This window comes from Phodopus roborovskii, unplaced genomic scaffold (assembly GCF_943737965.1).
Source record: "Phodopus roborovskii unplaced genomic scaffold, PHOROB, whole genome shotgun sequence".
NCBI classification, from domain to species: Eukaryota; Metazoa; Chordata; class Mammalia; order Rodentia; family Cricetidae; genus Phodopus; species Phodopus roborovskii.
In genome coordinates this window covers 13,280,504-13,306,983 of record NW_026126611.1, presented here as the reverse complement: position 1 = coordinate 13,306,983, position 26,480 = coordinate 13,280,504, and the positions used below count along the sequence as shown (strand labels likewise).

Here is a 26,480-nt window from a genome sequence, read left to right as displayed (position 1 = left end):
GTTGATGAAGTCCAGTTAATCTATTTTTTTCTCGCCTGAGGTTTTTGGTGTCATGCCTTAGAAATTATTGCTGTATCTGGTGTTAGAAAGCCTCGCTTCTGTGTTGCCTTTATGAATTTACTACTGTAGACTCTTAGTTTAGGCCTCACTCCATCCTAAATACAGTGCGTGATGTTCTCTGTCAGGTACTGTTATCAAGAGAAGTGTGTGTGTGTGTGTGTGTGTGTGTGTGTGTGTGTGTGTGTGTGTGTGTCTACTCTCATGTATGTGCTAGCTAGTTTTATGTCCATTTGACACAAACTATAATCACTGGAGAGGATGTAACCTCAACTGCTTCCACGAGACTGGATTGGGCTGTAGACAAACCCATCCTGTGGGACATTTTATTAGTGATTGATGTGGGAGGACCCAGGCTACTTGTGGGTGGGCCCACACCTGGACTAGCGGTCCTGGATTCTATAAGAAAGCAGACTGAATAGGTCATGGGGAGCAAGCCAATAAACAGCACCCCTCCATGGCCTCTGCATCAGCTCCTGCATCCAGGTTCCTGTCTGGTTTGAGTTTTTGCCCTGGCTTTCTTCGATGGGCTGTGGTTCAGGATATGTAAGCCAAGTAAACCCTTTACTCCCCAACTTGGCCTCTTGTTATGGTGTTTCCTCAGAGCAGTAGAAAGGTAACTAAGACAACGTGCGCACATGTGTGGATGCCTCATTCTGTATGCCAGCTCAACTGGCCCTTGAGCTTTGGGGACCCCCCCCACCCTCCCAGAGCCTGTGGTCACAGATGCTCACGGCCACACTGACTTTCTATGAGCTCTGAGATCCTTGCACTGCAGGGCAAGGGTCTTACCCGCTGAGCCATCTCGGCAGCCCACATGATTTGTTTTAAAGACGAATCCCAGACTCCCTCCAGGCACCTCACTTCTGTGGATCGCCACTGCCCTTCTGTCTTGTTATTCCAAACTTCTCTGATGCCGCTTGCTTCCTGTGCTGGCCCTTGCTAGCTTCCCCGGGAGAAGATGCACATCTCTTTCTGAAGACCCATGGCGGTTTTATTGTGTGTATATCAAGCCGTCTGGGTTAGGTCACAGCCCTGTGTTCTTCAGATCATATGTCACAGTCCCTCGTGTCTCATGCTGACCTGCATTTCTCAGCAGCTCACCATATGTCAGCTGGCTGTCCATCCAGTTCTAGAGAATCGTAAGGAATTATGGGAACAGAAACACCGAGCTTAGAAGTTTTACGGGGCGATATTGAAGTTCAGCTTTGCGTTCTTTAAACTGGAATGCAGATTGTACGTTGTCGCTGTTGTATCAGTGTCGCTACACTGACATAAGGGTTTTTAACCAAGTGATTTTCAAACAGGGTCCTGAAAGACTGCGGTCACATTTGCAGCCAGATATCAGAAGCTTTCCTAGTGTTTGTGGTAAGGTCGAGCTGCTGGAGGCGGTCATGAGGCACCTGACAGATGACAGTCTGGCCATTTGTGACTTGCTTTCACACTGGTGACACATATAAACATGCTATCAGGAGAATCTTCATGGTGACAGTCAACTGGAGGCTGCAAAGCACTCAGGACCGTGAATTTTCCAGAGTGTTTGTACAGCAGGCTGGGACGGTGCTCACTGCAAGTGACCGCTGGAATACGGAAGTACACATGTGTTCGTTTATAAGAAAAAAACAAAACCAAACAAGGCCTCGGACGCAGAGCTTAGCAGTACCCACACTTTATGATTCCATGCCCAAGTAATGACGGAGGATCAGTAATCTAGAGCAGATGTTCTTAAAGCTGTCGGAATCGGGCCCCTCGAGTCCAGGGTCATCTCCCTTCCTATAAAGCCAGGAACCGTAATTACCAGGGTTACGTTTTTGTCTATAGGATAGGCAAAATATAATTATAAGGTTGCACTTAAAGTAACATCCCACGTTCAATGAAGCTGCTTTTTACAAGGTGGCATGTAACCACGTTGCTTCAGAAGCGTTCTGCCTAAGGTGGATCATAAAGATACCTTACTCACAGACACATCATAAGCTACCCCTGAGGTGCCCTGGGAAGGCTCTGCCCACAACTCTGTGAGGCAGTCATAAGAACGATGGCCTAGTATTTTCTTATTTAAGCAAATCAACTCATCCCATACCCTGCCATTCAGTCGGCCACTAAATATTGACTGAACACTTATTGCTTACCCTGGGGACGAAGAAAGTGTAATATAAAAGCCTTTCCTACACAAAGGACCCACATAATATAGCAAGGCACTAAATTCTTGGAATTCAACATTATGTAATTAACATGTACTCAATTAGTACTCTACTCGACTGAAAATGGTGGTGTCTGAGACTGCATGGAATAAAAATAATTCTCCTTTAGCTGGACGGTGGTGGTGCATGCCCTAACCCCCAGCACTTGGGAGACAGAGGCAAGTGGATCTCTGTGAGTTCAGGGACAGTCTGATCTACTTGGAGTTTTCTAGGTTAGCCAGGGCTAGAGAAACTCCATCTCCAAAAACAAAAATAAATAAGTATATGAAAGGAAGGGGAAAAAAGAAAAATAAAGAAATAAAGGCTGGGTATGGTAGTGCATGCCTTTAATTCTAGCACTTGGGAAGCAGAAGCAGGAGGATCTGTGAGTTCAAAGTCAGCCAGGTCCTCAGAATGAGTTCCAACACCATATAGAAAGACCACGTCTCAAATAAACAAATCAAACCTGCCTATCAATTAATAAAAATACTGCCTTTGGAACTTTCAGTAATTATCTGTCCTCCACCTCGTCTTCCTTTTTGAGGCTGGGTTCCCTGCGACCCAGGCTGACCTGAGGTTCACTTTGTGGCCAAGCATTTATCATTTTGTCACCTCCGCCCCAGGGCTGGAGTTACAGGCTTGTACCATGGCCCGTCACATGCTGATGTCGGGAAGTAAGAATTCTTCAGTACATCACACCTGCCCTGAATGCATTCAGGAACAAAGAAGAGTTTCCTTAATACTGACATAAAGAGACACAAGGAGGCATGTGGGATTTGGTTGTGCAATGTGGGATTTGTACCCTGGCTACTTCGGTTACTGATGAGTTCCCAAAGCAAGGATACCCGCCCCCCCCCCCCCCAGAACAGGTATGAGGGATGAATTACAGGAGTCATTACTATTGAAAAAAAGGAAAAGCCGTGTTTAGAAAGCAACCCAGTGTGTCAGAGTATCGCTATGGTTTTAATCAAGAAAATCAGAGACAGAAGGAAACATTTAGCCTGTGAATCTGGAGTTGGTGATTTCTTAACAAAGGCAGAGTTTCTCATCAATCCACTACAACCCAGAGTTGTTTCATTAACTTTGTTTATTGTGAGATAGGTGCTCACTATGCAGCCCAAGCTGGCTCTGAACTCTTTTCTATCTCAGTTAGGATTCCGGTCTGCCCCGCCACAGAAAGCAGATAAAGAGGGCAGCTCCCAGGATTCTATGGTAAACATAACCGTGTCCTATTGGATGCTGAGCGGGAGCTGTGTGTAGGTGATTCTGCTGCAGTAGAGCTGCTGACAGTGAGTTCAGCAGGCAGGCCCACTGGGGTAGAATTCCTGGTCTTGCTGCCTCCTGGCTAAGTGATTTGAGCAGCCGACTCCGTGTCTCAAGTCTCAGGTTCTCCTTGTATGAAAAGGAGAGTAACTGGGCATTCTGGTACATGACTGTAATCTCGACAGTGGGGAGGCTGAGACGGGGAAGTGTGCAAGTTTCAAGCTAGCCTGGGCTACATATTAGTGCTCTGTCTCAAGTGGGGGCGGGGAGAGAGAGGGCAAATGAATTTAGAATTCCTGAGTTAGTGCTTGGCAGCTGAAGGATTTAGGTGTTGGTATTAGTCAGTGATTAGTCAGTGTGTGTAGGAAGTCTCCATCGCTGCAAAGGGACCTGGATGCTTTGCCCTCACATGTCTCCCTTGGTTAAAAGGAGACCGACTTTTCTGAAATTTGCTGGACCCAGACTTTCCTCCAAAGGGTCCCTACGATTTTGTCACATATCTGAGGCAGAAAATGAAGCTCGTAAAGCAAAACTTGTAGGAGTTGTATTAATTAAACACCACACAAAAACCGTTTTCCTAAAACAGTTCAAGTTCAAGGTGAGCCATGACTCAGGTTTGACTAGGAACCCTGTGTGATCCAAGTGCGGTCTGAGAGTCTAGACAGGAGAAGAGGAATCCAAAAGGTCTTTCCAGCACACTCGCACTTGCCCCTGAAGAATTCAAGAACTGAAAAAATAATGGTCGTCATGAGAGAGCCAGCACGCTGCTGTATTAAAGGGGAAGCCAGGGCAGTCATCGACAACTCTGTCATTGGTCCAGCCTCGCTCCAGACGGACTGCCTCAAACCTCCTAGCTGAAGGCAATTCATTAACCCTCCCCACTAATTCATAGGATCCCCTTTAGCAAGAGGAAACACTTTGAAAGAGAGAATTAGGGGCCTGCCCTCATTAATTAAAAATAAACCCTTGATTTTTCCTGAAGCCAGAAAAGCTTTTATGTAATTATGGTCTGGTAGGTAAAAGCCATACCACACCTAAACCCACACCCACCTGGCTTAACTGCCCTTTCGAGTAGAGCCAGGCTTTAGGGACGTTGCTTTTATTCTTGTGTGAGCCATCCCGAAGCCTCTTGAGCATGTATGTCCTGGGATAACCACAAGTGTTGCGATTCACTGACTCACATATAAGTGACATCCGTACAGTTCCTTCCCTCCTGTCCTCTGGAACTGCTTGCTTTTAAAAGAATACATGAAACAGAACAGGCACTTCAAGGTTTCCCAAAAACCTCAGCAGTTAGGAGTGTAACTGCCTAAGGTTTTTTGTTGTTGTTGTTGTTGTTGTTGTTGGTGTTGGTGGTGGTGGTGGTGTGTGTGTGTGTGTGACCACCCCACCATCATGAGCACTTTTTAAGATACTCTCTCAGTAGACGAATAATGAATTTACAGGGGGCTGCAAGGGACACTTGTAAGTGCTGATCAACTGGTAGATTTTAAAAATAGCTCTTGGATTTTGCATTGTGGAACGCCATGTGTGCGATCCCGGATGACACGTGTGCTTCATGTTGCAAAGCCCTTCACAAGTGTCACCCAATTAACTGCATGCCCTGCGACAGGTGGCAGGGGCCCCTCAGTGACTTGCAGAAAGGAGCTCCTGCTTGCATGTCCCTGGCTCAGGACAGTCCCTCTGTTTTGGGGGTGGCGGGGCTGTCTGAAGAAAGATACCCTTTTGGGGCTTGAGCAATTACTAAGTGAGTTTGAGCAGCATGCTTTGTAAGTTTTAGCTTTTGCCAGACTAAGCGGGTTATTCATTTGCTCTGTTTGTGGTGGTGGCTTCTGAGGTAGAACCCGGGGCGTTACCCAGGCTAGGCAAGTGCTTTGCCTCTGGATTAGTTCTTACCAAAGTCCCAAAGGTGGTTCTTGTCAACAGGAACAGAACACAAAGGAGAGAGCCACTTGGAGAGACTTTGAGTACCAGTAATCACGATCTTCAAGACAAGTTAATGGGTTGGGATCCTGCTGGGAAACTGAGTCAAGCCCGCATTTAGATGGCTGCCTTTTGTTAGGATTGGTAGCACGTAGAAGAGGCTCGGCTACTAGGCTGAGCAAGGCTTGGACAGAATCGCTGTCCCGAGGGAAGAGGAGGGTTACTGAGCGTTGTGAGAGCTAGGCCTTAGAAAGTAAACAGAGCAGAAGGGTGGATGCAGACTTGGGAATGGAAGGGGACACGGACCCTGGAGGCTGACGGAAGCCATTTTGTGTGAGCTTTAACCACACGGCTCATCAGATGAGCACAGCTCTGCAGACTCTGCACTCACCGTGTATCGGATACCTGCCAGAGACTCGGTTGCTCCTGGCATGTGTCTTGGGCAAGATCACTCTCTGTCTCAGCCTTTTCTTTGGTGAACACAAGGTAGTAAGGCATCCCACTTTGCGAGCGTTTGGGGGGAACACTAACTAAAAATCACGAAGTGCTGGAAACAGCATGCGGTGTCAGATGAGTATTTGGTAAATGCTGTCCACGAGAGGCGTGAGGTAAGGAAGACTATATTAGTTTACTAAGTGAGTTTCAGCAGCATGCTTTGTAAGTTTTAGCTTTTGCCAGACTAAGCGGGTTATTCATTTGCTCTGTTTGTGGTTTACGTTGCATTACTATAACGAAACACTCCACATAGCCACTTTATAAAGATAAAAGGTTAACTTGGCTCATAATTTTGGAGTGAGGGTCTGGCCCCAAAGCAAATAACACATTGCTTCTGGTGGCACATGGCACCGTGGCCGGCTCATCTCTTGAGTCAGGAGGCCAAGGCAAAGAGGAAGAGGAAGAGAATGGGTTCTGCCAGCTCCTATGGGAGCATGGCCGCAGTGAGTTGACGATGTCTGTGTTAGTTACCTTTCTGTACAATGATAGAACACTTCCCATCAAGGTGCTACGTAGAGAGTTTGTTTGGGCTTACGGTTCTAGAGAGATCAGAGTTGGTCATGGCAGGGCATGGCAGCAAGGGGCAGGCATGGTGGCAGGGACAGGGCTTACAGGGCAAGCATGAAGTTTGGGGAGAGACAACACTCGCTGGGAATGGTACCATGCTTCGGAACCTCAAAGCATGCTATACCTTTCTCAGCGAGGCCAAACATCTTAGACGGCCCCACACAGGGCCACCAACTGGGGGCCCTGCTCCGTTAATTAAACTTTTCGACACTGAAAGTGCCTAAGGGGAAAGGATTCTATTCTATTCGTATACGTCCTAGTGGACACCAATAAAAAAAAAAATCGACCCGTTTCCCAGTAGCCTGGAGTCCACATAAAGACTTATGTGGGATGCCCGTCCAACCTGAGGTGGGCTTGATTTGTGGATGGAGATGCAGTGGGTGCCCAGGTGGGGAGGCAGATGCAGACTAGTGGGGCATCCTCGGTGGGTGCTTAGGTCGTGTGTGGGGCTGGTGAGCTACACCCAGCAGGTAGCCCACAGGCATGTGCTGCCCGTTCCTTGTGTAGTTAGATAACACCTCACAGCAGCAAGCAGTTTCTCTCCCTCTCTCTCCCTCTCTCTCCATGAACCATTTGATTGAAACGATTTAAGAATTGTCCTTTCTGGTGTTCCATGGTGATTTCAGGATAAGTAAGGACAAATGGCCATTTGTGATCCCTAACAAAACCCTGGGCACATGTGGTAGAAGATATTTATAGAGCGTGGTGTGGCTTCTGCCCCTCACTGAATCTTTCTGTCACCGGGTTTGCTTTACAGCTTTACACCACCTTTTTCCTTGCTTATGAGTCAAATCCACAGTCATTAATTAATCTACCTCATTAATAAAATTTAAATTGATTTATGAATTTTCATCGATGATTACTACATGTAGCACACCGGTTTTTTTTTTTTTTCCCCATGAGGTCTCCACATCTCCCTTTCTATATTTTAATATTTTTCTTCATGCACTCATTCAACACATTTTTATTAGATAATCTACACAGGTGCTTTGTTAGGTCCTCTTTGTCAGAGTGTATAGAATAGATGAAAATGCTTTGATTTGCATCCATTGTTTTAAGGATTGTTTTAAGAATTTGCATCCATTGTTTTAAGGATCCAGTGGAAGAATGTGGCTGGCTCGGACGTATTTTCTTACCACATTCAAAGTCAGCTCTTTAAAAAAAAACCAAGGTGGCCCAGCAGTCAAGAGTACCTCCTACTCTTCTAGAAGACGAAAGCTTGGTTCCCAGCACCCAAGTCAGGTGCTGGCTCACAACTATTTGTAACTCCAGCTTCAGAGGATCTGAAGTCCTCTTGTGGCCTGCGTGGGAACTCACACATATACACCCAATTAAAAAAAAAAAAAAAAAAAGCAAAACCCGAGCAATAAAACCAAAACACCAGGTCTGTTTGTGTTGTACAAAACCCTTCAGCATCTTGGTTCTCTAAAACGACTACTACCTGTGTCTGCTTCCTTTTTTAAAGGGACTTGTGGTGTTTAGGGACATTGCCAACCTCCCCATCCTGTTTCCCAGGTGTGTCACTCAGTGTGTTCAGACTCCCTGCTTTTATATGCTGTGCTACAGACCGAGGAAAGGACCATGTGTGTTCTGCCCTTGGCCGTCATGTCTGAATATGTTTCCTGTTTGTCCCTTTTCTGGGGGTTTTATTTGTTTGCTTTTACCAAGAAAAAACTTGCTATCTGGTAGGGGGATATTGGCATAATGGACTGCTTACTCGCAAATTTTCTGTGCATGTCATGAGTACAAGTTTTTTAATTACCACCCTCATGCTTTTTAGGTGCTATTAGGTGTAACTGAGAAGGGATGAAAAAAAAAAAAAAAAAAAAACAACTTCAGTTCTTTTTTCCTATGCCCTCCCAAAAGAAAAATAAAAACAAACAAACAAAAACCATAAACAGGGAGAAAAGGACCAGGGCAATTAAAGGAAAAGGAAAAGGGAGGGGAAGGCAAAATTCTGTGAGGAAAAGTCTTGTTTTGTCTCAGAATTTTAAATTATCTAAAGCAATAAAAATAACATAGTATGGGGTGTGTGATCTTTTTTTGAGGGGAGGATTTCAGACAGGGTCTCAAGTAGCCCAGGCTGGCCTCTAATTCACTGTGTACCTGAGGATGTTCTTGAACTTCTGATCCTCCTGGATTGCCACCAAGTAATCTGTATCCTTAAATGACAAATGTCTCACAAAGATCTATAGAGACGAAGTTATCTTATGACCAATGCAATTAAACATCCTTACCACAGAGTCTTCAGTGTCATGGATGTGTTAGGTCCTGGTTAACAGTATGAGACTCTGGTAGAGTGTACATATGTGTATGTAATTTTTGAGTCAGACATGACATGGGATTTCTGAAAAGAGTAACATGTAGTTTAAATAGGAAAAGTGTTTTGGCTTTTGGTTGTAAAAGTAGAATGTGCACACTGTAGGGAGAAAGTCAAAACAGATTAAAAGGGGAATAAAAGTTACAGTTAAGGCCCCCACTTGCCTTTCTAACTTGGACATTACTGTGGCCTTGTCTGACATATATATTTGTTCAGCAAATATTGATATTTCTTGGAGTATTTGTACATGCTTATTTCCATGACTTTATTTCTGAGATTCATCTCTTAAAATCATAAGCCTATTTCTTTCCTGAAGAGATATTTCTTATTAAGTTATCAGCGTCTGTGTGTGTGTGTGTGTGTGCACACGTGTGTGCGTGCACGCGCGCAGGCGCACAAGTGTGTAAGGGTACACATATTTGTTGATGTGTATGCATGTGTATGTGTGTGGACAGACGTCAATGTCTAGATTCTTCTTCAGTGGCTTCTATCTTGGATTTTGAGGCAGGGAGGGTCTCTCACTGAAGCTGGAGTTCAGTGATTGGCTAGAGCAGCTGACCAGCAAGCACAGGGCTCCTCCTACCTTCCCCTCCCCAGGATTCTCACTGCCACACTGGGTCTTTTATTTGGGTACCAGGGACCCAAGCCTCAGATCCTCATGGTTTCATGGCAAGCACTTCTCCATGGAGCCCTCTCCCCAGCGCAAGCAGTCTTTGTATATTGGGCCGTGCAGTCAGTAATATGTGTGGCACATCCCTTTGCCACACATTTTTGTGTTCTCACAGTTCTGGGGCTGGAACCCTGGGCCTCACATGTGCTAAACATGGATTCTGCCACTGAGCTACACCACCAGCTTCCAAGTGTGTGTGTGTGCTCATGTGCGTCTGCATTGTTACTGGTACCCACCGTTACCCACACCCGATGAACATCACTTTTTTTTTTTTTAACTTGCCATGTAGACCAGGCTGGACTGCACTCATAGATATCTGCCTGCCTCTGCCTCCCCAGTGCTGAGATAAAAGGCGTGCCCCACTACTGCCTGGCTGAACATCATTTCTGTTACAATATTGCTTTCTCCACCACTATGATCAACTCAGCACTTGGCCATTGTGGCTAATTTACCACTGTTGTGATAAAAGCCAGACAAAGGCAACTTAAGGGAGAAAGTGCTTATTTTGGCTGAGGGGGTAGAGTTCATGTTGTACGTGAAGGTCTGACATAAGAGGTATGAGGCCATCACTCCTTACATCAGCAGTCTGGAAGCAGAGAGCAGACAGGAAGTAAGGCTGGGCTCCTAGTCTCGTACTTCCTTTAGTGAGGCTCTGCCTCCAAATGGTTCCAGAATCTTCCCAAACTGCTCCATCGTCTGGGCACCAAGGGTTCAATTTTCTAGAGGAAAATTTCAAAGTCAAAGTATAACACCAACGTAAAGCGAGTCAAGGGAAGAAGGATTTCTTTAGGTCACATTAAGATGGGGGGAGAAGAATGCCGGCCCCTCTCTCCGGTAAGACGAGACCACGTGGAAGTACTTAAATTAATAGAAATGGGTTAATATTCAAGACAGAGCTAGCCAATAAGAAATGCTAACAACAGGCCAACAGCTTTATATCTTAAAAAATAAAATAAAAGGTGACATAGTCTACCACGGCAGCAGGCATGTCAGGGGCCATCTACTGACTGTCAGAAGCATGCCCAGCTGCCTCCCACCCTCCCCGCTTTGTTGAGCATGAGCATGCCATCCCAATCCCTTCAGGATTCTTAGTGAAACCTCTCTGATCTGAAAGTGTCCTTAAAGATGTACGCAGAGCCCCTGTGTCCTAGGTCATTCCAAATCCAGGCACATGGGCCAGGGTTAACCATCCGTTAACGAATAACAATTCATAGGCCAATCACTACTTCCTATTGGAGTTGCAGGAACCATGCTGGACATTGGGCTGGGTGGGTGAACTCTGTCTTGGTTAAAAGGCCCTTCTCCTTCTCCACTGTTGCAATTAGTGCAACATACATTGTAGCATTTTCAGAGTTGCAGAGAGAGAAAGTTGGCCAAGTGGCTGTGAAGGAACAAACAAGATCCTGACAAATGGCTGCCGCTGCACAGTGAGGGGAGATTCATTCTTAGACCGCAGTAAACTCTGCACCCAGGTAATCATTTTGAGCAATGAAGTAAGTTTGCTACAGGAATCGTTAAAGAAACAGATAAATCACAGTAATTTCAACATGGCACTTTTGCCATTCAATAAATGGGTATTTTAAATTTCATTTGCTTTTGAACTAAGTTCAATAATTTATAGAGTAAGTCATTCGAAGATTAATGCTCAGAAGGAAAGAAAATCACCACGCAAGAACAGAAACATATCATTTATGTATATTACATCGGAGCCTTCCCTGCCCGCGTTTGCAAGCGTTTATTATAAAAAGTTTACCATGGGCTAAAGTTTGACGTTTGTCTCAGCCTCCTGAGACCCTGTTTATTTATTTATTATTTTTTAAATTTTCTCCCTCAACTAGTATAACAACTAGTTATGCATTTTTATACTTCAGGCATGCATGCACATGTGCACGCATGCATGTGTGCACATGCATGTGTGTGAATATGTATGCATGTGGAAACCATAGGTCAGTGTTGGGTGTTTGTCTCAGTCACTGTCCTTCACCTTTGTGTGTGTGTATATGTGTGTGTGTGTGTGTGTGTGTGTGTGTGAGTGTTCATGAGTGTGTGTATGTGTGCACATGCATGTGTGTGTGTGCACATGCATGTGTGTGTGTGTGTGTGTGTGTGTCCGAAACACTCAGGGAAAGATCACAAGACAACTTGAGGGAGCTGGCTCTCTCCATCCTATGTGGTTCCCAGGTCATCAGGTTTGACAGTAAGTACTCTTACCTATTGAGCCAACTTGCTGTCCTAGAAATACTTTTCAAATTTGCCTCTCATACAGTGAGAGCACGTGGCATTCTGTGTTTTTCTTATGTTCTGCCAAGCAAGCTTGCCTTTTTCCACCTCCTTCCTGTGGTTCTCGTGGAGGAGGAGAAGTTGGCCCTGAGCTGAGCTGGTGGGTGCTTGGTGTTCTTCCTCTCGGCCTTTGGAACAGCACAGTGGTTTGTCCCTTCTTCCTTCCCAGATGTAAAGTTCATTTGGCGTGGGATCCTGGCAGCAATGAGGGACAGAGAAATGTGAGTTTCCACAAGAACTTGGAAACAGCTGGACGGGGGCGGGGGGTCTGAAAACCATTTTCCAGGACCTTATTTCTGCCCTCAGGTGGGTTTGGAGTCCGGTGTATCACAGCGGGTTTGAACACACTAGAACGAAATATATTCATTTAATTCCAGTGCCTACATGTTACATTCGACCCATGTGCTGTTAATGTAACTGGACCGCGCATGTGTGCACCTGGACAAGCAGGTAGAAATACATATGTGTGCATCTGTTGGTTTTGGGCAAGCAGCTGGTTTTGTTTTGAGCTGTTATGTATTCGCAAATAGTAGTTTTGCTTACAAAAATCCTTTCTGAAACTTGAAAGTTCTTCACCTATTGTTTCCGAGGCTTAAGTGTCTGGCTTCCAGATAGGGCTGTAGGCACCAGGAATGCTGACTGCACCAGGGATCTATGCAGGACCAGCTGGACTTTGAACAGTGCCTTGCCAAAATTATGTGCCAGGTTTGGTACAGAATTGTAAATACAATGGACAAGAACCAGGAGGGTGCTGCGCTGGCAGGTTGGCTCAGTAAAGGACTTCCAGTGCAAGCCTGGCAACCTGAGTGTAATCCCTGGAACCCACAGTCCAAGGGGAGGCCAGTTCTCAACGTTGTCCCTTGACCTCCACAGCACGGAATGGCACACTCACACACCTCCCGACACAATAATACACAACACGCAGATAAGTAAGTAAGTAAGTAGAGATCAGCGGGGCCCTGAGGGCATTGGAGTTCTGTGGTGCTTCATAAGCAAGGGTGTGGGATGGGCTGAGTGAGCAGCCAGTCCCTTAAGATGTTTCTTCTCCTTCAGGCTGTTTACCCACAATTATCTCTTCAGAGCTACTCGTTCTGGCGCATTCATTGTTTCCTTGTGGCAAAAACAAAAGGAGCCTACATGGTGGGCAACCCACCCTCCTTCTGGTTTCAATGTATGCGGTCCATGCACAGGGTTGGGCAGTAGGTTCCCAGAACCCACCCCTTTACTCCTCCAGAAAGTACACGGATGGCGATGGCCTTTATTTGGGCTCGATTGCTGCCGTATCCTCCTGTCTCTAGCGCTACCCCATCCTCCTATCTCTGGCGCTGCCCCAAACTGTCCTTATTTCTCTGCTACCTTTTTGCTTCTGCAAAGTCTCTCTGCTGGTGTTTTGTGGTTGTGTTAATCACAACCCTTAATAAACCTATAATCAGATGCCTGTAAGGCTGCATCACGGGGCATGACCACGACCTGTCCACGTCCTGGGTGTTAGTTGAGATAACCAAAACAGTTCCTAAAGCCATAATGTAGTCCTGAAGAATATAGCCATGGTGATAGCTACTGCCATCAGACTACTGAAGAAATCGGAATCATTCCGATTGTTTAAGTTATAGCTAATGATACTGCTTCTGACAGATGTGCCTATCATCGTATACCAAGTTGATCAGGGAGCGATAACCAGAGCTTTGGGTAACCATCGCCTGGTAAGTAGAGTTCTGGCAACTCTGAAACACTAGGCTCAGCCATTTATCCTCAGTTTGCCAATTTCAAAAGTGAGTAATGATGACCAGCATAGAGGAGATTTCGAAGTGGCCATGTTAGGAAGGGAATCGGACAGAGGTGGGAGAATGGAGGGCCTTAGTCTGTCTTGTAAGGGACTTCAAAGAGGTAGTCTCAAAATGCCAGTGCTGTCCAATTGGTCTCTCTGACGCTGCACAGGGGTGAGGCCTGAGGCTTACTCATAACTCAGGTTTCTTACAAATCAAAGGTTCAAATGTGTCTTCCGACAGCATACACATACAAACACATGTATGTATGTTTGTGTGTATGTATCTTTTAACAGTAACTTGAGTTTTAGGGCAAAAGCCTGACCCCAGCCAGCAGGTTCAGTAGGCTAGGCTCAGCTGCTCATCTCAATGTGTCAGTCAAAATGTAATCATAAAAATCAGAGAAAATTTAGTCAATGTGGCCAGCCACATTGGGTGGATCCCAGTGAGTATAGGCCCATCTTCAGTGAACCAGCATGGGTTTTAGAGGGATCAGAGGTCTGCGTAGGTGACCAATCCTTGTCAAAGGATTGACCATTGTCTTGGTTCTGTGAGAGCTGTCTGAAGATGCCTTACTGCCATGACATAAAAGGATGAATCTGGTCTCTGTAAGATGAACACTTCCTACTGCAGGGTGTGGCCTCTCCATTATGGATTGTTATGGTCAGATGTTCCTCTAGGAATCCAAGATGCTCACAGGCTTAGGACAATGACCCATCCTTACGTCTTCTGCTGAAGTAAAGGGGGCAGACAGACTCAGTGAAGGCAAGGATGCCAGGCTTTCCTGTTGCTCTCAGATACCTGTGGGCCCAGGTGAAGAGTCAATGTTATTTGGCAGAAGCAGCTTCCAAATGTTTGTTTCAGAGCTGCCCCTTTGTGGAGCTGCCTCCGGTAAGATAAGCCTTGGAGAGGAGGCAGTGGAGGCACATGTTAATCCCAGCACTAGGGAGGAGGAGCAGGCAGAACTCTGTGAGTTCGAGGCCAGCCTCGTCTACAGAGTGAGTACCAGGACAACCAGAGATACACAGAGAAACTCTATCCTACAAACCAAAAGAAGAAGGAGGAAGAGGAGGAGGAAGAAAGGATAAGCTTTTGTTTACACTTGTGTTGATCCGGAATTAGTCTCTTTGGAAAAAACCACTGTGCTCTGTGGATGGCTCTTGTTTTCTTCTAATTACAAGCAAATGTTTCCTTAGTACAACTTTCACACTTAAACCACCAAAGCCCATCTCAGCCCATTGTTTGCATCCCATGTAACTCATTTCTTTCCCCCCTTTGCTTCACGTTTTCAAGGGAACCTCTTACTATAAAACAAGGGTGTTTACAAGACATGGTCTTTATCTCTGAAACGGAGTCCTCTGCCCTTGTGATTTAATGTTGCTCAATACTCTCACAGCCTCGTGCATTTTTTCTTTTCTTTTTTATGTCATTCATCACATGCAAGCTGAGGGCTTTGGTAAATTTGCAAGCAGGCCAGTTCATTTGTAATATATATGGTGCTTCTTTTTTAAAGGCCGAAATAAAATCCAGTTAAGTCTTCCAGCTTTCTAACACGCATTTACAACAAGACTTTGAATGAGTTCAGAATTTCAAAATCGGATCGGGAGTTGCCAAGGTGGCTCTCTCAGCAGGTAAAACGCTTGCTGCTAACTAAACCTGGCAACCTGAGTTTAATCCCTGGAGCCCGCATGGGAGTGGATGGACTCCCGAAAGCTGACCTCTGCCTTCCACACGCATGCCAGGGCACCAGTGTGTGCCCTCCCCAATAAACAGAATTAAGTAAATGTAAAAATAATCAGGCTGGAACTCGATGCTATTGAAAAATAAACTCAACTTCAACAGCTGCAGTAAACGCAAAATCTAGCAACGATGGTCTGGTGTATCCAGAGAATCATCTCACCATTAATCGTCAGTTCCCTTTGGTTGATCGGTGCTTGTGTGGAGGGAAACTGAGCAGAGTATAGCAGTGAAGTTTGGGAAGCGGTTGAGTTCCATTTGAAAAAGCACTTCAGGTTTCCCAGAGAATCCCTTTATCTCCGCCATCTCCTCCCACTGCACCGCAGAGTGTTTCCCAAATCCTCCCTTCTCTTCTTACACATCTATTTATCTTTCTGTGTGTGCCACGTTTGGGCGTCTCATTAAAGCTGCATCTGTTCTGTTTTAGGAGAAACCCAACGCCAGCCCCACGTCACTTCAGCTGCGGTCCCAGCTCGAAGTAAGCACAGCAACTTTTCCTCATCTGGTTTGGCTTCTGCCTCTTCTCTGCAGTGATATTGTGTAGGAACTAGACTCCCGTACTGACACTGAGACCTCCTCTCTCTTCCAGGAGTCCCTTGGTTTCTGCAGCGCTGTGTCGACTCCAGAAGTGGAAAGAAAGTAAGTCGCTCTCCTCCTGCCTGAGTCCTAGCTTCGGGGGAGGTGTCTGGGCTAGAGAGTTGGACGTGATATTCTTTAACATGCTCTGTGTGGCACGTCTACCAAGGTGGGCTTTACAGCCCAGCTGAGGTTGCCTGCGGCTATTAATTTTGCAAAGGTGGTCTCGAAGGGAGTCCGGAATAAATGCCTGGAATGAAGGGAAAGGGCAGGTAAATCAACTGGGATGGGTTTTCATCTTTGACCCGGGCTTCTAATAGAGGATGAAAAGCACGAGGGAACTGAGTATAAAAATAAAATACATTCTGACCAAAGCAAATGATTTTGAAAAGCTTCCGCTACACCTCCTTTGGGTACGCCACCTCAAAACAAATGTGATTTGTGTGTGAGAAGCTGGCACACGTATGTGCATGAATCTCTTCTGCTAAAGAAATACTGTTGTTTTCTTGTCCAAACTTAGACTCTGGAATTTCTGTTCTCATTAAAGGTAATGCTATGCTTTATATTTCCGGACAATTTACAAAACAAAAACAAAATGTCTTTATATACAGGCTTTTCTCTTTCTCTTTTATTCCATTGTAGTCATGCTAGTGATTTTTTTTTTTTTCCTGAAGTAAAGAAATGTAAAGAAAGCCCGCATTTCTAAGCAGACACTTCCTCTGGCCCAGAGCCACTTGTCCTGTTTTGTGCCAAGAGAAGGCCGAGAAGTGCTTTAGGAATGAAGTATTTTAGGAACGAGGAGCACACGCTGGGCAAGTGTGTGTGTACTTTACAGCCCCCTCGGCCTAATCCAGCCACGTGTGAGCTGCTGGCAGAGGCAGCATCTAGGAGCGGCTCTACCAGAAAGCTGTAGCTCTGTACCAAGGGGCTGAGGAGGCTTGGGTCCAGACTAAAGAATATCGTCAGAACCGAAGAGCCGATGGAAAGCAAAGGTTACAGGACAGATGCACACACCACCTAAGCATCTCTTGACTGAGGTGATGGGTCTCCTGCCAGGATCCTACTCTTGCTGAGGCTGAAGCGGGCCCCGGGTGGATGTGGACATTGACAACATGGGCTGTGGGTTCTCTTGACCTACGCTGTCACTTGGGTGTGATGGAGTTGCAGGGCTCAGGTGTTCTTTTGGAGCATCTGAGGCCTTCAGGAAAGGGGAGGGCCGAGTGGGTCACCCGGTTTGGATTAGCCTTGGTTAAGCTGGGCACCCTTTTTGCTCAGCGGTGGTGAGTCATGTTTTCCGTGTTTGTATCCCTTCCTTTGAAACGCGGTGTGACTCCTGTGGCCACGGGGAGACTGACGGACTTCTCAGAGGTTAATAAAACAGCGGGCACCACACCCACTGCCCGCAGCCTCCCCACCCCCATCTCTCCATTTGTGGTACCGCCATTTTGCCTCTGTCCTTTTCACTGGTTCAGGGTTAATATTTCTAACCATTCTGAAATTCTTTTAAAAAAACAAAACATTTTACTCGCTTCTCTAGTAATGTTTCTTGAAAATTATAGCATTCTTTTTTAAACCTCAAAACAAAGCTTCCACACTTGGAATCAGCACTTCCTGACGTGTGTATGCTTTCTTGTTCTCCCTCTCTGGGACACACACACACACACACTACACACACACACATACACACACACACACATACACACACATACACACACACACTCACACACACATACACACTCACACACTCACACATACACACACACACACACACACACACAGACATACACACACATACACACACACACTCACACACACATACACACACACACACACACACACACACACAGTTGCTGAGTCATGTGAGCGTGAGTTGCACACATCACAGCCTGAATGCCTTGAGTCTTTTGGCATGCGTTTCTTAAGGACACACACACACACACTCCCACAGAACCACAGGGCATTTCCCAGGAAGAAAACTTACAGCGAAGCACCTAACTTGCAGCTTGGCTTTCTCTCATTGTCCCAGTGCTGGGACATTTATTTATTTATTTATTTATTTATTTATTTATTTATTTATTTATTTATTTATCCATTCATTCATTCAATCAATCAAGCACTTACAAAAACTACTCATGATATGTTCATGCATTGTCTGAAAGGGTTTCTTACTCTGTTGTAAACTCGCCACCACCCCCCCCTTTACAGAATAGGCTAGTTGTTTTATGTTAGGGCTTTCTTATTTTTTTCTTCTTCATAGTCTATTACGTCAGGCAACTCATGACTCCTGCTAATCTCATGATTAGAGATAATGAATTTTGATGATCTGTTTATCGCAGAATCTGTGAGGCTCCCTTTTGGGAACTAAATCGTTTCTCTTTGTAACAAATACTCTTTGGGGAGGATAACTGAGACTCTAGCGCAGCCTTCCCCTCATCAAACTTTTACCAGGTTTTTAGCTTCAGCAATTCCTCCTGAGTCAATTTTTAACACTGTGGCTGTAAAGTAGAAAAAACACTTAGTAGTTGATAATTAGTCCTCGATTAAAACCTTCTAAGGGGTTTCAGGTTTTGCCTTGTCTTTAAAGATGAGCTATCACTGTGAAATGTCTACCTCAGATATAGTTAGGACAGATTTAATGCACGGTTTGCTTTGAGAAGTTACTCATTGGTCTTTTAAAGTACGGCTATGTTCGACTGGAAAATCCCTCGATGCCTCCCACCCTAACACTGGCTGGCAGCTTTGCAGCTGCTTGTTGAGGCCCTGGAATATGACCCTGGCAAACCAGTTGGTTGTGTCTGGTTAGTGCCCGACAAGTGTCTGCCAACTAAAATTCCATGCTGACTCAGAGTGTTGCATTATGGGCAGAAATGTTGTTCTGCTTTTTGTTTGGCATTTGGAGAGCTTACTAAACAAAGGGTGACATGTCCTACAACAACCAGCCTTCCCATGGCGGGGCAGAGGCTCCGGGACCACAGACAACTCTACGAGCAAGAGCACCCAACTCTACGGCTCCTGCCCTCTGGATCCAGTGTCTCCCAGGTGTCTTTGCGGCTGGAGCTCACATGCTTCCCACCCTTCTGCCCCAGGCAAAAACTATGCTTAGACAGGGATCTGGCATGGATTATGATATAAAGTCCGTTTCTTAAAAACTCAATTAAAAAAAAAAAAAAAAAAGCATTTCCATGGGGAGAGAGGGATAAACCATAGTACTTCTTCCAGGGCACTACACACACCTGCCACGGCTTAAGTCTTGATTTCCAGGAAGTTAGCTTGGACCGAGGGAGGTGGGTGTGGTGAGTCTATCATGGAACAAGGAGTCCTGGCACTACTGGCATCACATTCCGTGACACCGCTTTCTACACTGGATGTAAGCTTCTAGGCTCTGGGCTGCTTGGCTCACAGAATCAAAGAGAAAGGCAGATGGAGGGGTAGGTCAGTGGGATGAGGAACTGGACCCTCCGCCCCCATCGTCACTTTGACAAACACCCTCATTCACCCTGATTTCCAGCAAGAGGGTTTTTGGCGTATTTTGTTTGTGGCCTTGGTGATGCGTCACGGGGCCTCGTGTGGCTCTGTCACTGAGCTGCCTGGCCAGCCACATGCACGCCCCTGCTCTGCCACCATAGAAGGTAATCAAGGAAGCAAGGCAACTTTCACCCGAACCTTTAGTTTCCACAACTGTCCAAGTCACCTGTGGATGAGACACAGCGTCCCATTTCCTGGCCCCCATCTTGGATTGGTATCTGCCACTGTGAGGGGCGAACATGAGCTAGATTTCTTGTTCGCAGCTGTTCTCAAAGACACCTGAAAAGCAAAGCCTGTTCTTCTTTTCATTTCTCTTGGCAAGGACAGATCTCTTACATCTATGAGGAATTGGGTTAACCATGAGTGTCAGGAAGCCTGGCACGTAGTGACTTAAAGAAATGCCACTTTTATTGGACCCATATCTTGTTTTATCCCATTCACATTCTTAGGGCTGGCCCTATGACTCAGCAGGCTTCAGGAAGCTAGGTTGTGGTTTTTGGTTTTGTACCTTTAAGGACGTTTACCCAGAATTCCTCCTGACCCCCATTCCTGCTTCTTCTCATAGTTTCCTCATGTGGCCGCTGTTTACTGAGCTCTCACATGGCATGGAGTGCTAAGATATAGCGATGTGGGAACAGATAGCTTCCATTTGAAGGGAGAGAGTTGTAGACAAAGAGTCACACATTTTATAGTTTAAATGGTGGTGTGGACAAAAACAGGGAGTTGGGTGATTTCAGGCATGGCTTTGGTAGCAGGTAGACTAAGTGAGCCGTGGCATGATGTGTTGCAGCTGCCATGAACCGTTGAATCTTTGCTCTTCACTGTCATAGGCTGAGACTCTGTGAAACCTTAAGCCACCCCTCCCCCCCCCACCTGCCCTGAAAAAGGATTATTCAATTCCTGAATCACAGGGGAGTTTTGATAGCTAAACCCACATTTGTCCTGAACAAATATCACTCTTAAGAGGGAGTGTTGTCATTTGGTGGGAAATTAGTGCTTCCCATGGCAGCTATATATTTCATTAGTGTTATACACATGCATATAAGACTGAGCTGAAAATGAGCCAGATGACTGACAGGTAATGCCAGGATTTTCTATGCAGTGTGTTCAAAGAAGCCACCAACCAGCAGTCCCTGGGGCTCTGCTTCTTTTTATTTGTGTAGAGGTGTTTTGTTGTTGGTTGTACTTTACTCTTTGGTCTTTGGGGGCCCGCTACCCTGCTCCCAAATAAATACACAGTTTTGTTCTTATTTATGAATGCCTGGCCTTAACCTGGCTTGTTTCTAGCCAGCTTTTCTTAGTTTAAATCATCCCATCTGCCTTTTGCCTCTGGGCTTTTATCTTTCTCTATTCTATATCCCTTTCTTTACTTCCTCCGTGACTTGCTGTGTAGCTGGGTGGCTTCTCCTGACGTCTTCCTCTCCTTCTTCGCTCCTCAATCTTCTTTCCCAGATTTCTCCCCCTATTTATTCTCTCTCCTGCCTTGCTATTGGCCGTTCTGTTCCTTATTAGATCAGTCGGGCGTTTTTGACAGGCAGAGTAACACAGCTTCACAGAGGTAAACAAACCCAGCATAAAAGAATGCCACACATCGTTGCACCATTAAACACAGGTCCCATAGCATAAGCAAATGTAGCACGCCTTCAAGTAATATTCCTCGACTGTGTTTCCATAGTTGGTTCCTATGGACTCCGAATTCCAAAAGAAAATAAAAGGAAGAATGTGAGGTGTAGGGCTTATGATCTACCAAGAGTGAGATACATTCAGTACTGTGAGAGCTTTACTGTGAAGGCTCTGTCCATTTCAGTCCCTTAATTTGTAAACACAGAAAGTGAAGATCACAGAGGCTGTTAGGTAGCTCAAAGCTACACAACCACTCGGTATCACGACCCAGATTTGATCCCAATTAAAGTCGCAGTGCTCGTGGAGGTAGCATTGTAATTCCAAACTGTCTTCAATTGTATTGCTTCAGCAATTCTAGAGGTTGGGAGGCCGGGGTTGTGATGATGGTCCACAGTCAGTTGTCAGCGCGACTGGATGCCGGTCACCATGGAAACATACCTCTGTATTTCTATAGGGTGTTTTAGAAAGGCACCCTCCCACAGGCTTGGATCCCAATCTGAATACCCAGCTGGGTGCCAGCATTCACTCCTCTCTGCTTTCTGGCTGAGGACATATGACCAGCCACCTTCATGCTTTCCCAACCATGAGTTGGATCCCTTGAGCCTTGAGCCACAGTAAATCTTTCTTCCCTTGTTGCTTCCTATCAGGAGACAATTACAATTACAATCAGGAGAAAAGTAATTGAGATGGAGTTAGATGGGCTCATCAGCGTTAGATAACTAGCACTTAAAACCTACATCCTTCAGCTGTAGGAAACAGGAGCCAGGTAGACTCTCAAAGTGATCTAAGCTGGGCCTCGGTCATTTATTTATCTGCCGAAGCAAGGAAGTCTAAAATAAATTGCAAAACCTCACCGTTGCCAATATTTATAACTTGTTTCCTTACTAAGCCCTTCACCAGAGTTGAACATTCACTGATTTAAGTTTCACCTTTTCCCGTTCCGATGACTACACTTGAACTATTTTACGGCCAGGAAAAGTCCAAATATATAGGGCGACGGAAAAGGCAGATAAATAAAGGGAGACAGAGCAATAGAGCTGGGTCTGTGCTCCAGCCATGGGTAGAATACAGTTACTGATCCCTGCACACCCTGTTCACGCATGTGCAGAGCTCAGCACTGCATTCCTGCCTCATCTCGTAGGTGAGGCCTTTTCTTGGTGTGTCGGATTCCTCCCATCCCCCCTAACCCCCAACCCTGGGAAACTCTGTCTCCTCTTCCCCCTTTCCTCCCCATCTACCTGTCTCCAGGAAGCCCCTGCCTGCGTCCTTGCTCAGTGTCTGACCCCCTCCTGCTCGCCATGCCTCCAACTTGGCTTTCCTCTTTCCCTTTGAGCCCAGTGTCCCATATTCTGTCCTCTCCCCACACGGTCACCTCATGCCCTGCCACCTACTCCCCGGGCAGGTTTCTCAGGCTGGGCCTGTCCCCTGGTATGCTTAGCTTCTGAACTTGCTGTGTGACCGTGTGGGATGCTCCCTGTGTAGGATGCTTTTGCGTCACGGGGACCAAATATCCCACAGAAGCAGTTTAAGGAGGAGTTTGGTTTGGCATACGGTTCAGGGGATTCAGGGCGTCTCATGTGGAAGGCGCCTTGGCAGCAGCCGCTCCTAGTCCTGGGTGCAAGAATGTGAGGCAGCTGGCCACGTCCTGGTAACTGAGCAGGAGCCAGAGCCCTCGAACTGGCAGTAGGGAAGCAGACTGAATCCTCAGAGGTCCGTCCCTGGTGACCTCGCTTCCACCAGCTATGCTTCCTGTCTCAAAGGTCCCATCCGTCCCATAGCCTGCTAACCCAGCACCACCAGCCAGGAGCAGCATGTCCAAACACATGGTTTACAGCATGTTTCCCTTTCCCTGTCATTCCCCGAGCATGCTCTGTCCAGCCTCAGCAATCGGCTTGCCTACCCGGCAAGGTCCACCTGGATCCAGCCAATTATTTCTAGACTAGTCATTGTTACTGTCTTTTATCACTTCACGTTTCATGGGCTTCTTTGAAGGAGATACCGATTTTTGAGAGTACTTACCTTGCCTAAGGTCCCAGAGCTGGAGACAAACCTGTCAATCCAGTCTTAGGGTCTCTTTGTCCATCGGGTAGGAATGACCTACCTGGTTCCAGACTCATGAGTTTGGACTCATGCATTTCCTTACCAGCTCTGCAATCCGGGGGCCAGTTCCTGACTAAATGGGATGTAATTATAGTAATTACTCCACTTAGTAAGCTATCTAACACGAAGTGAGCACTCTGTAATCTTATCTATCCCTATTATTTGTCTAATACGGCTCAAGTTCATGCCCTTGCCCATTGCTCTGGTGACTTATGTTCTTGAACCCCACACGAGTCAGGCCGGCTGGAGCACTAAGGCTTTCTCCTCAGCTTGGTGCTCGGAGCCCATTCAATGCTTGGGTCAAGCTCACTCCATGACCTGGGTTCTTTGAACTAGGATGTTCAGCCCAGAATTACTGTGTAGAAGACCCTTCTGGTGTCTTCCCAAACTGACAGCTGTGTATTAAGGCATGCTTTCTGCCTAAGAATGTTAACACAAAGCATCACCTGAAAAGCCATTTAGTGGCGAGAATAGCAGCTTCCAGCAATGTCCCATCTGTTTCTAAGGACTGTCTCCCCCCCCCCCCCACCTTGCCTGGTTGCACTCTGCAGTCTTGTTCAATCCTTCTTGCAGTTTCTTTTCAGGCAGAAACAGTGGATTCCACATAAAGGCGCCGTCTAGGAACGTAATGTAAAATACTGAATTCTTTTAACTTCTGAAAGAAGCAGTTTTGTTGGGGGAAGTGCTTTTATGCTTTTATCTTTGATAATTCCTTTATTGAGTTGTAATTCATATGCTGTGTCATTTTCCCATTAAAAAAGACACAGTTAGGGACTGTAGAACACTCCTATGTGGCCTGGGTCTGATTGCTGATGCCGCCCACAGGCAAAGAAGGCTGTAGTCCCAACTATCGTTTAGTATGTTCAGAGTTTCACAGCCAGCACCACAGTAGTCCATAGCTGGCTTCCTTTCACTTACCCTAATATTTTCCATCAGTTTCACAGCTCAGGTTGCGCTTTATTCCTTTGGGTATGACCATTCGGCGATGTGTGTATATCCACTACTGACCGATATGTCTTTACGTTCCTACTTTTTTTTTTTTTTTTTTTGCTTTTGTGAAGTGTTGCTGTAGACATCTGTGTGGGGTGGGTCTCTGTGTGTACGTATGTGTCCTTGTCAGCTTAAGCTACAGCACTCATACCATACAGTGTATTTACAGAAGGGGAGGATAGTGTGTTGTGCCTTCACAGCTAGTTGTCACTATTAGCATACTCATCAGTCTTACACCATTTTTGACACCTCAGAAGACACTTCGTGCCCTTTAGCTGTGACAATCTCATGGCTGACAAAACCCTAAGCCATCGTCCATCTATCCTCTCTGTATATTTGTAGACTTGCCCTATAAACAGAGAGAAAAATGTACTTCTGGAAGAGAATGTGTTATATTTATAGTCTGACACTAAGAAAAGACCCTCGTATCCGATTCTTGGTGACTTGGCATCCGACTTTTTTGAAACACGTAAGAAATCATCCTTGTAGTAAATCGTTTCTCTGCAGGCATGTTTCTGGGCTTGCTTCATCCATCTTTGTTTGTTCCCCAAGGACAGGGTCTGTAGTCTGGTGTCACGCTGGCTTTCCTCCTGTGTGACTAGGGTCCGTCCCTAGAGCACCTTCCTAGGTGGGGAAGTTCACGTGTGGAGGGTTGATGGTCTGCAGAAGCAGAACACATTCCCCAAAGTGAAGTGATGGGGTCCTGAGATCGCTAGGGAATCCAGCTCAAGCCGTGTCCTCTGGAGCTGACACCAGTCTCTTACCCTGTTTGTGACAGGGCTGTGGGATGGCCTGGACCACCAGTATTCCTAGGGGCATAGGCCTGATGCTCCATGTCTGATTGAGGGAGGGAGGAAACCATGTGCCTTTGAAGAAGTTATAAGTTATCCTGCCTGCCTGAAGATGGGCTGATCTCCCTGCAGACTACCTGTCCTGGGAGGTGGCCACAGTACCACAAGAGAGAGCCAGGACAGTCCGGGCGGCCATGATTGGTTCCAGCCATAGTCAGGGCAGGGTGTATAGACAGAAGTGCAAAGTTAGGTTCAGGAAATAACTGCGCTGGACCAAAAGGCACCTATCAGTATGTACACCATATGCGCTAATCTGTGTATTAATTGCTATCCATGTGGAGTCCGGGAGCTAGAGTTGCGGTGAAGGCCCCTCTGTGACTCACCAGGATCATTTTACCACTCTGGCTCCTGCTTGTACGTTCCCACCATGCTGGGCTAAGAGGCCTCTGGGGCTCCTCTGCCTCAGGCACCATCCATTTGCTGACATCGGTGGTGGGGTCTGCCTCTGTTGTTGGTATGAGCGCCAGAGCCCAACAGAATCTGTACCTGAACTGTAGCTGTACCAGCTGAGTGATCAGAAACAATGGATTTGAATTCTCTGAACTTGGGGCTCCTAATTGATGGACCAGGTAATTGATGGACCATGGTAACAGGCCTTCCCCAGGACTGCTGTACACCTGGCACAGTGTCTCGCTGGCCACCTCACCTTAGGACACTGTGCTTCCCCTGACAGAGGTCTGTCAGGGTGGATGGGGCCATATGCAGAGCTAATCGCTGGCCACCATCGCTTAAAATTTGATCCTGCCACATGAGTGTTAGCTTCCTTTTGCATGACACAAGTTGGAGGAGCTGCTAAGAAACAGCAGCCATTTTCACAGAGCCTGTGGTCAGTGTCCTGAAGTAAATGCTTGTGTGTTTATCTGTGTCCACACGTGCGCACGCCATTGCATGGCATATTTGAGGGGCTCAACATTCCTGAAGGCAGGGGCTGGGGCCGGGCAGCAGCTGGGCCAGTGTTCTGTACCTCAGCTGTTCCCAGCCAAGAAGGCTATTGCCCTTCATCCTGCCTGGTGACCGAGCTCCAGCTGGCCTAACCTCAGCTGAGGCCGCGTGCCTGGGTGGCTTCCTTCGGGGTGGCAGGCTGTGTGCAGCAATTGTGGGGGATGGGCACTGCAGCCAAGGCTGTTTAATACATAGAGGTGGCTGCTGTCTGTCTGCCTGCCTGAGATGTGGAGAGAATATTGGGCCAATGCCGAAGGAGAGGAAAGAAATTAGCACGCCTGGAATTTACCAAGTGTATCTATTATCTTTTTAATATCTACCTATTTTTATTTTATGTGTATGAGTGTTTTGCTTGTATTTGTGTAAGTACATAACACACCTTCCTACTGCCAGTGGTGGTCATAAGATAGCATAAGGTCTCATAGACTTGAGGTCACAGATGGTTGTGAGCCATTGTATGGGCGCTGGGAACCAAACTCGGGTCCTTTGCAAGAGCAGTAAGTGCTCTTCACTGCTGAGCCATCTCCCTAACCCCCTGACCCCATATAGTATATATATTTTTTAACCCTGCCAACAAATCTATAATGCAGATGGGATTTTATAGTTAAGGAAACT

At 46.3% G+C, this 26,480-nt stretch overlaps 1 protein-coding gene across 1 annotated transcript in view; it reads left to right on the top strand.

Annotated features, from left to right (window-relative positions):
* The window catches only part of Sash1 (SAM and SH3 domain containing 1), an 849,046-nt gene that overhangs the window by 748,171 nt on the left and 74,395 nt on the right, over positions 1-26,480 (top strand). The window contains exons 3-4 of the mRNA XM_051206030.1: positions 15,686-15,736; positions 15,848-15,897. Of these exons, the coding sequence (XP_051061987.1) occupies positions 15,686-15,736; positions 15,848-15,897 (101 nt within the window). The remainder of the gene's footprint in view (positions 1-15,685; positions 15,737-15,847; positions 15,898-26,480) is intronic.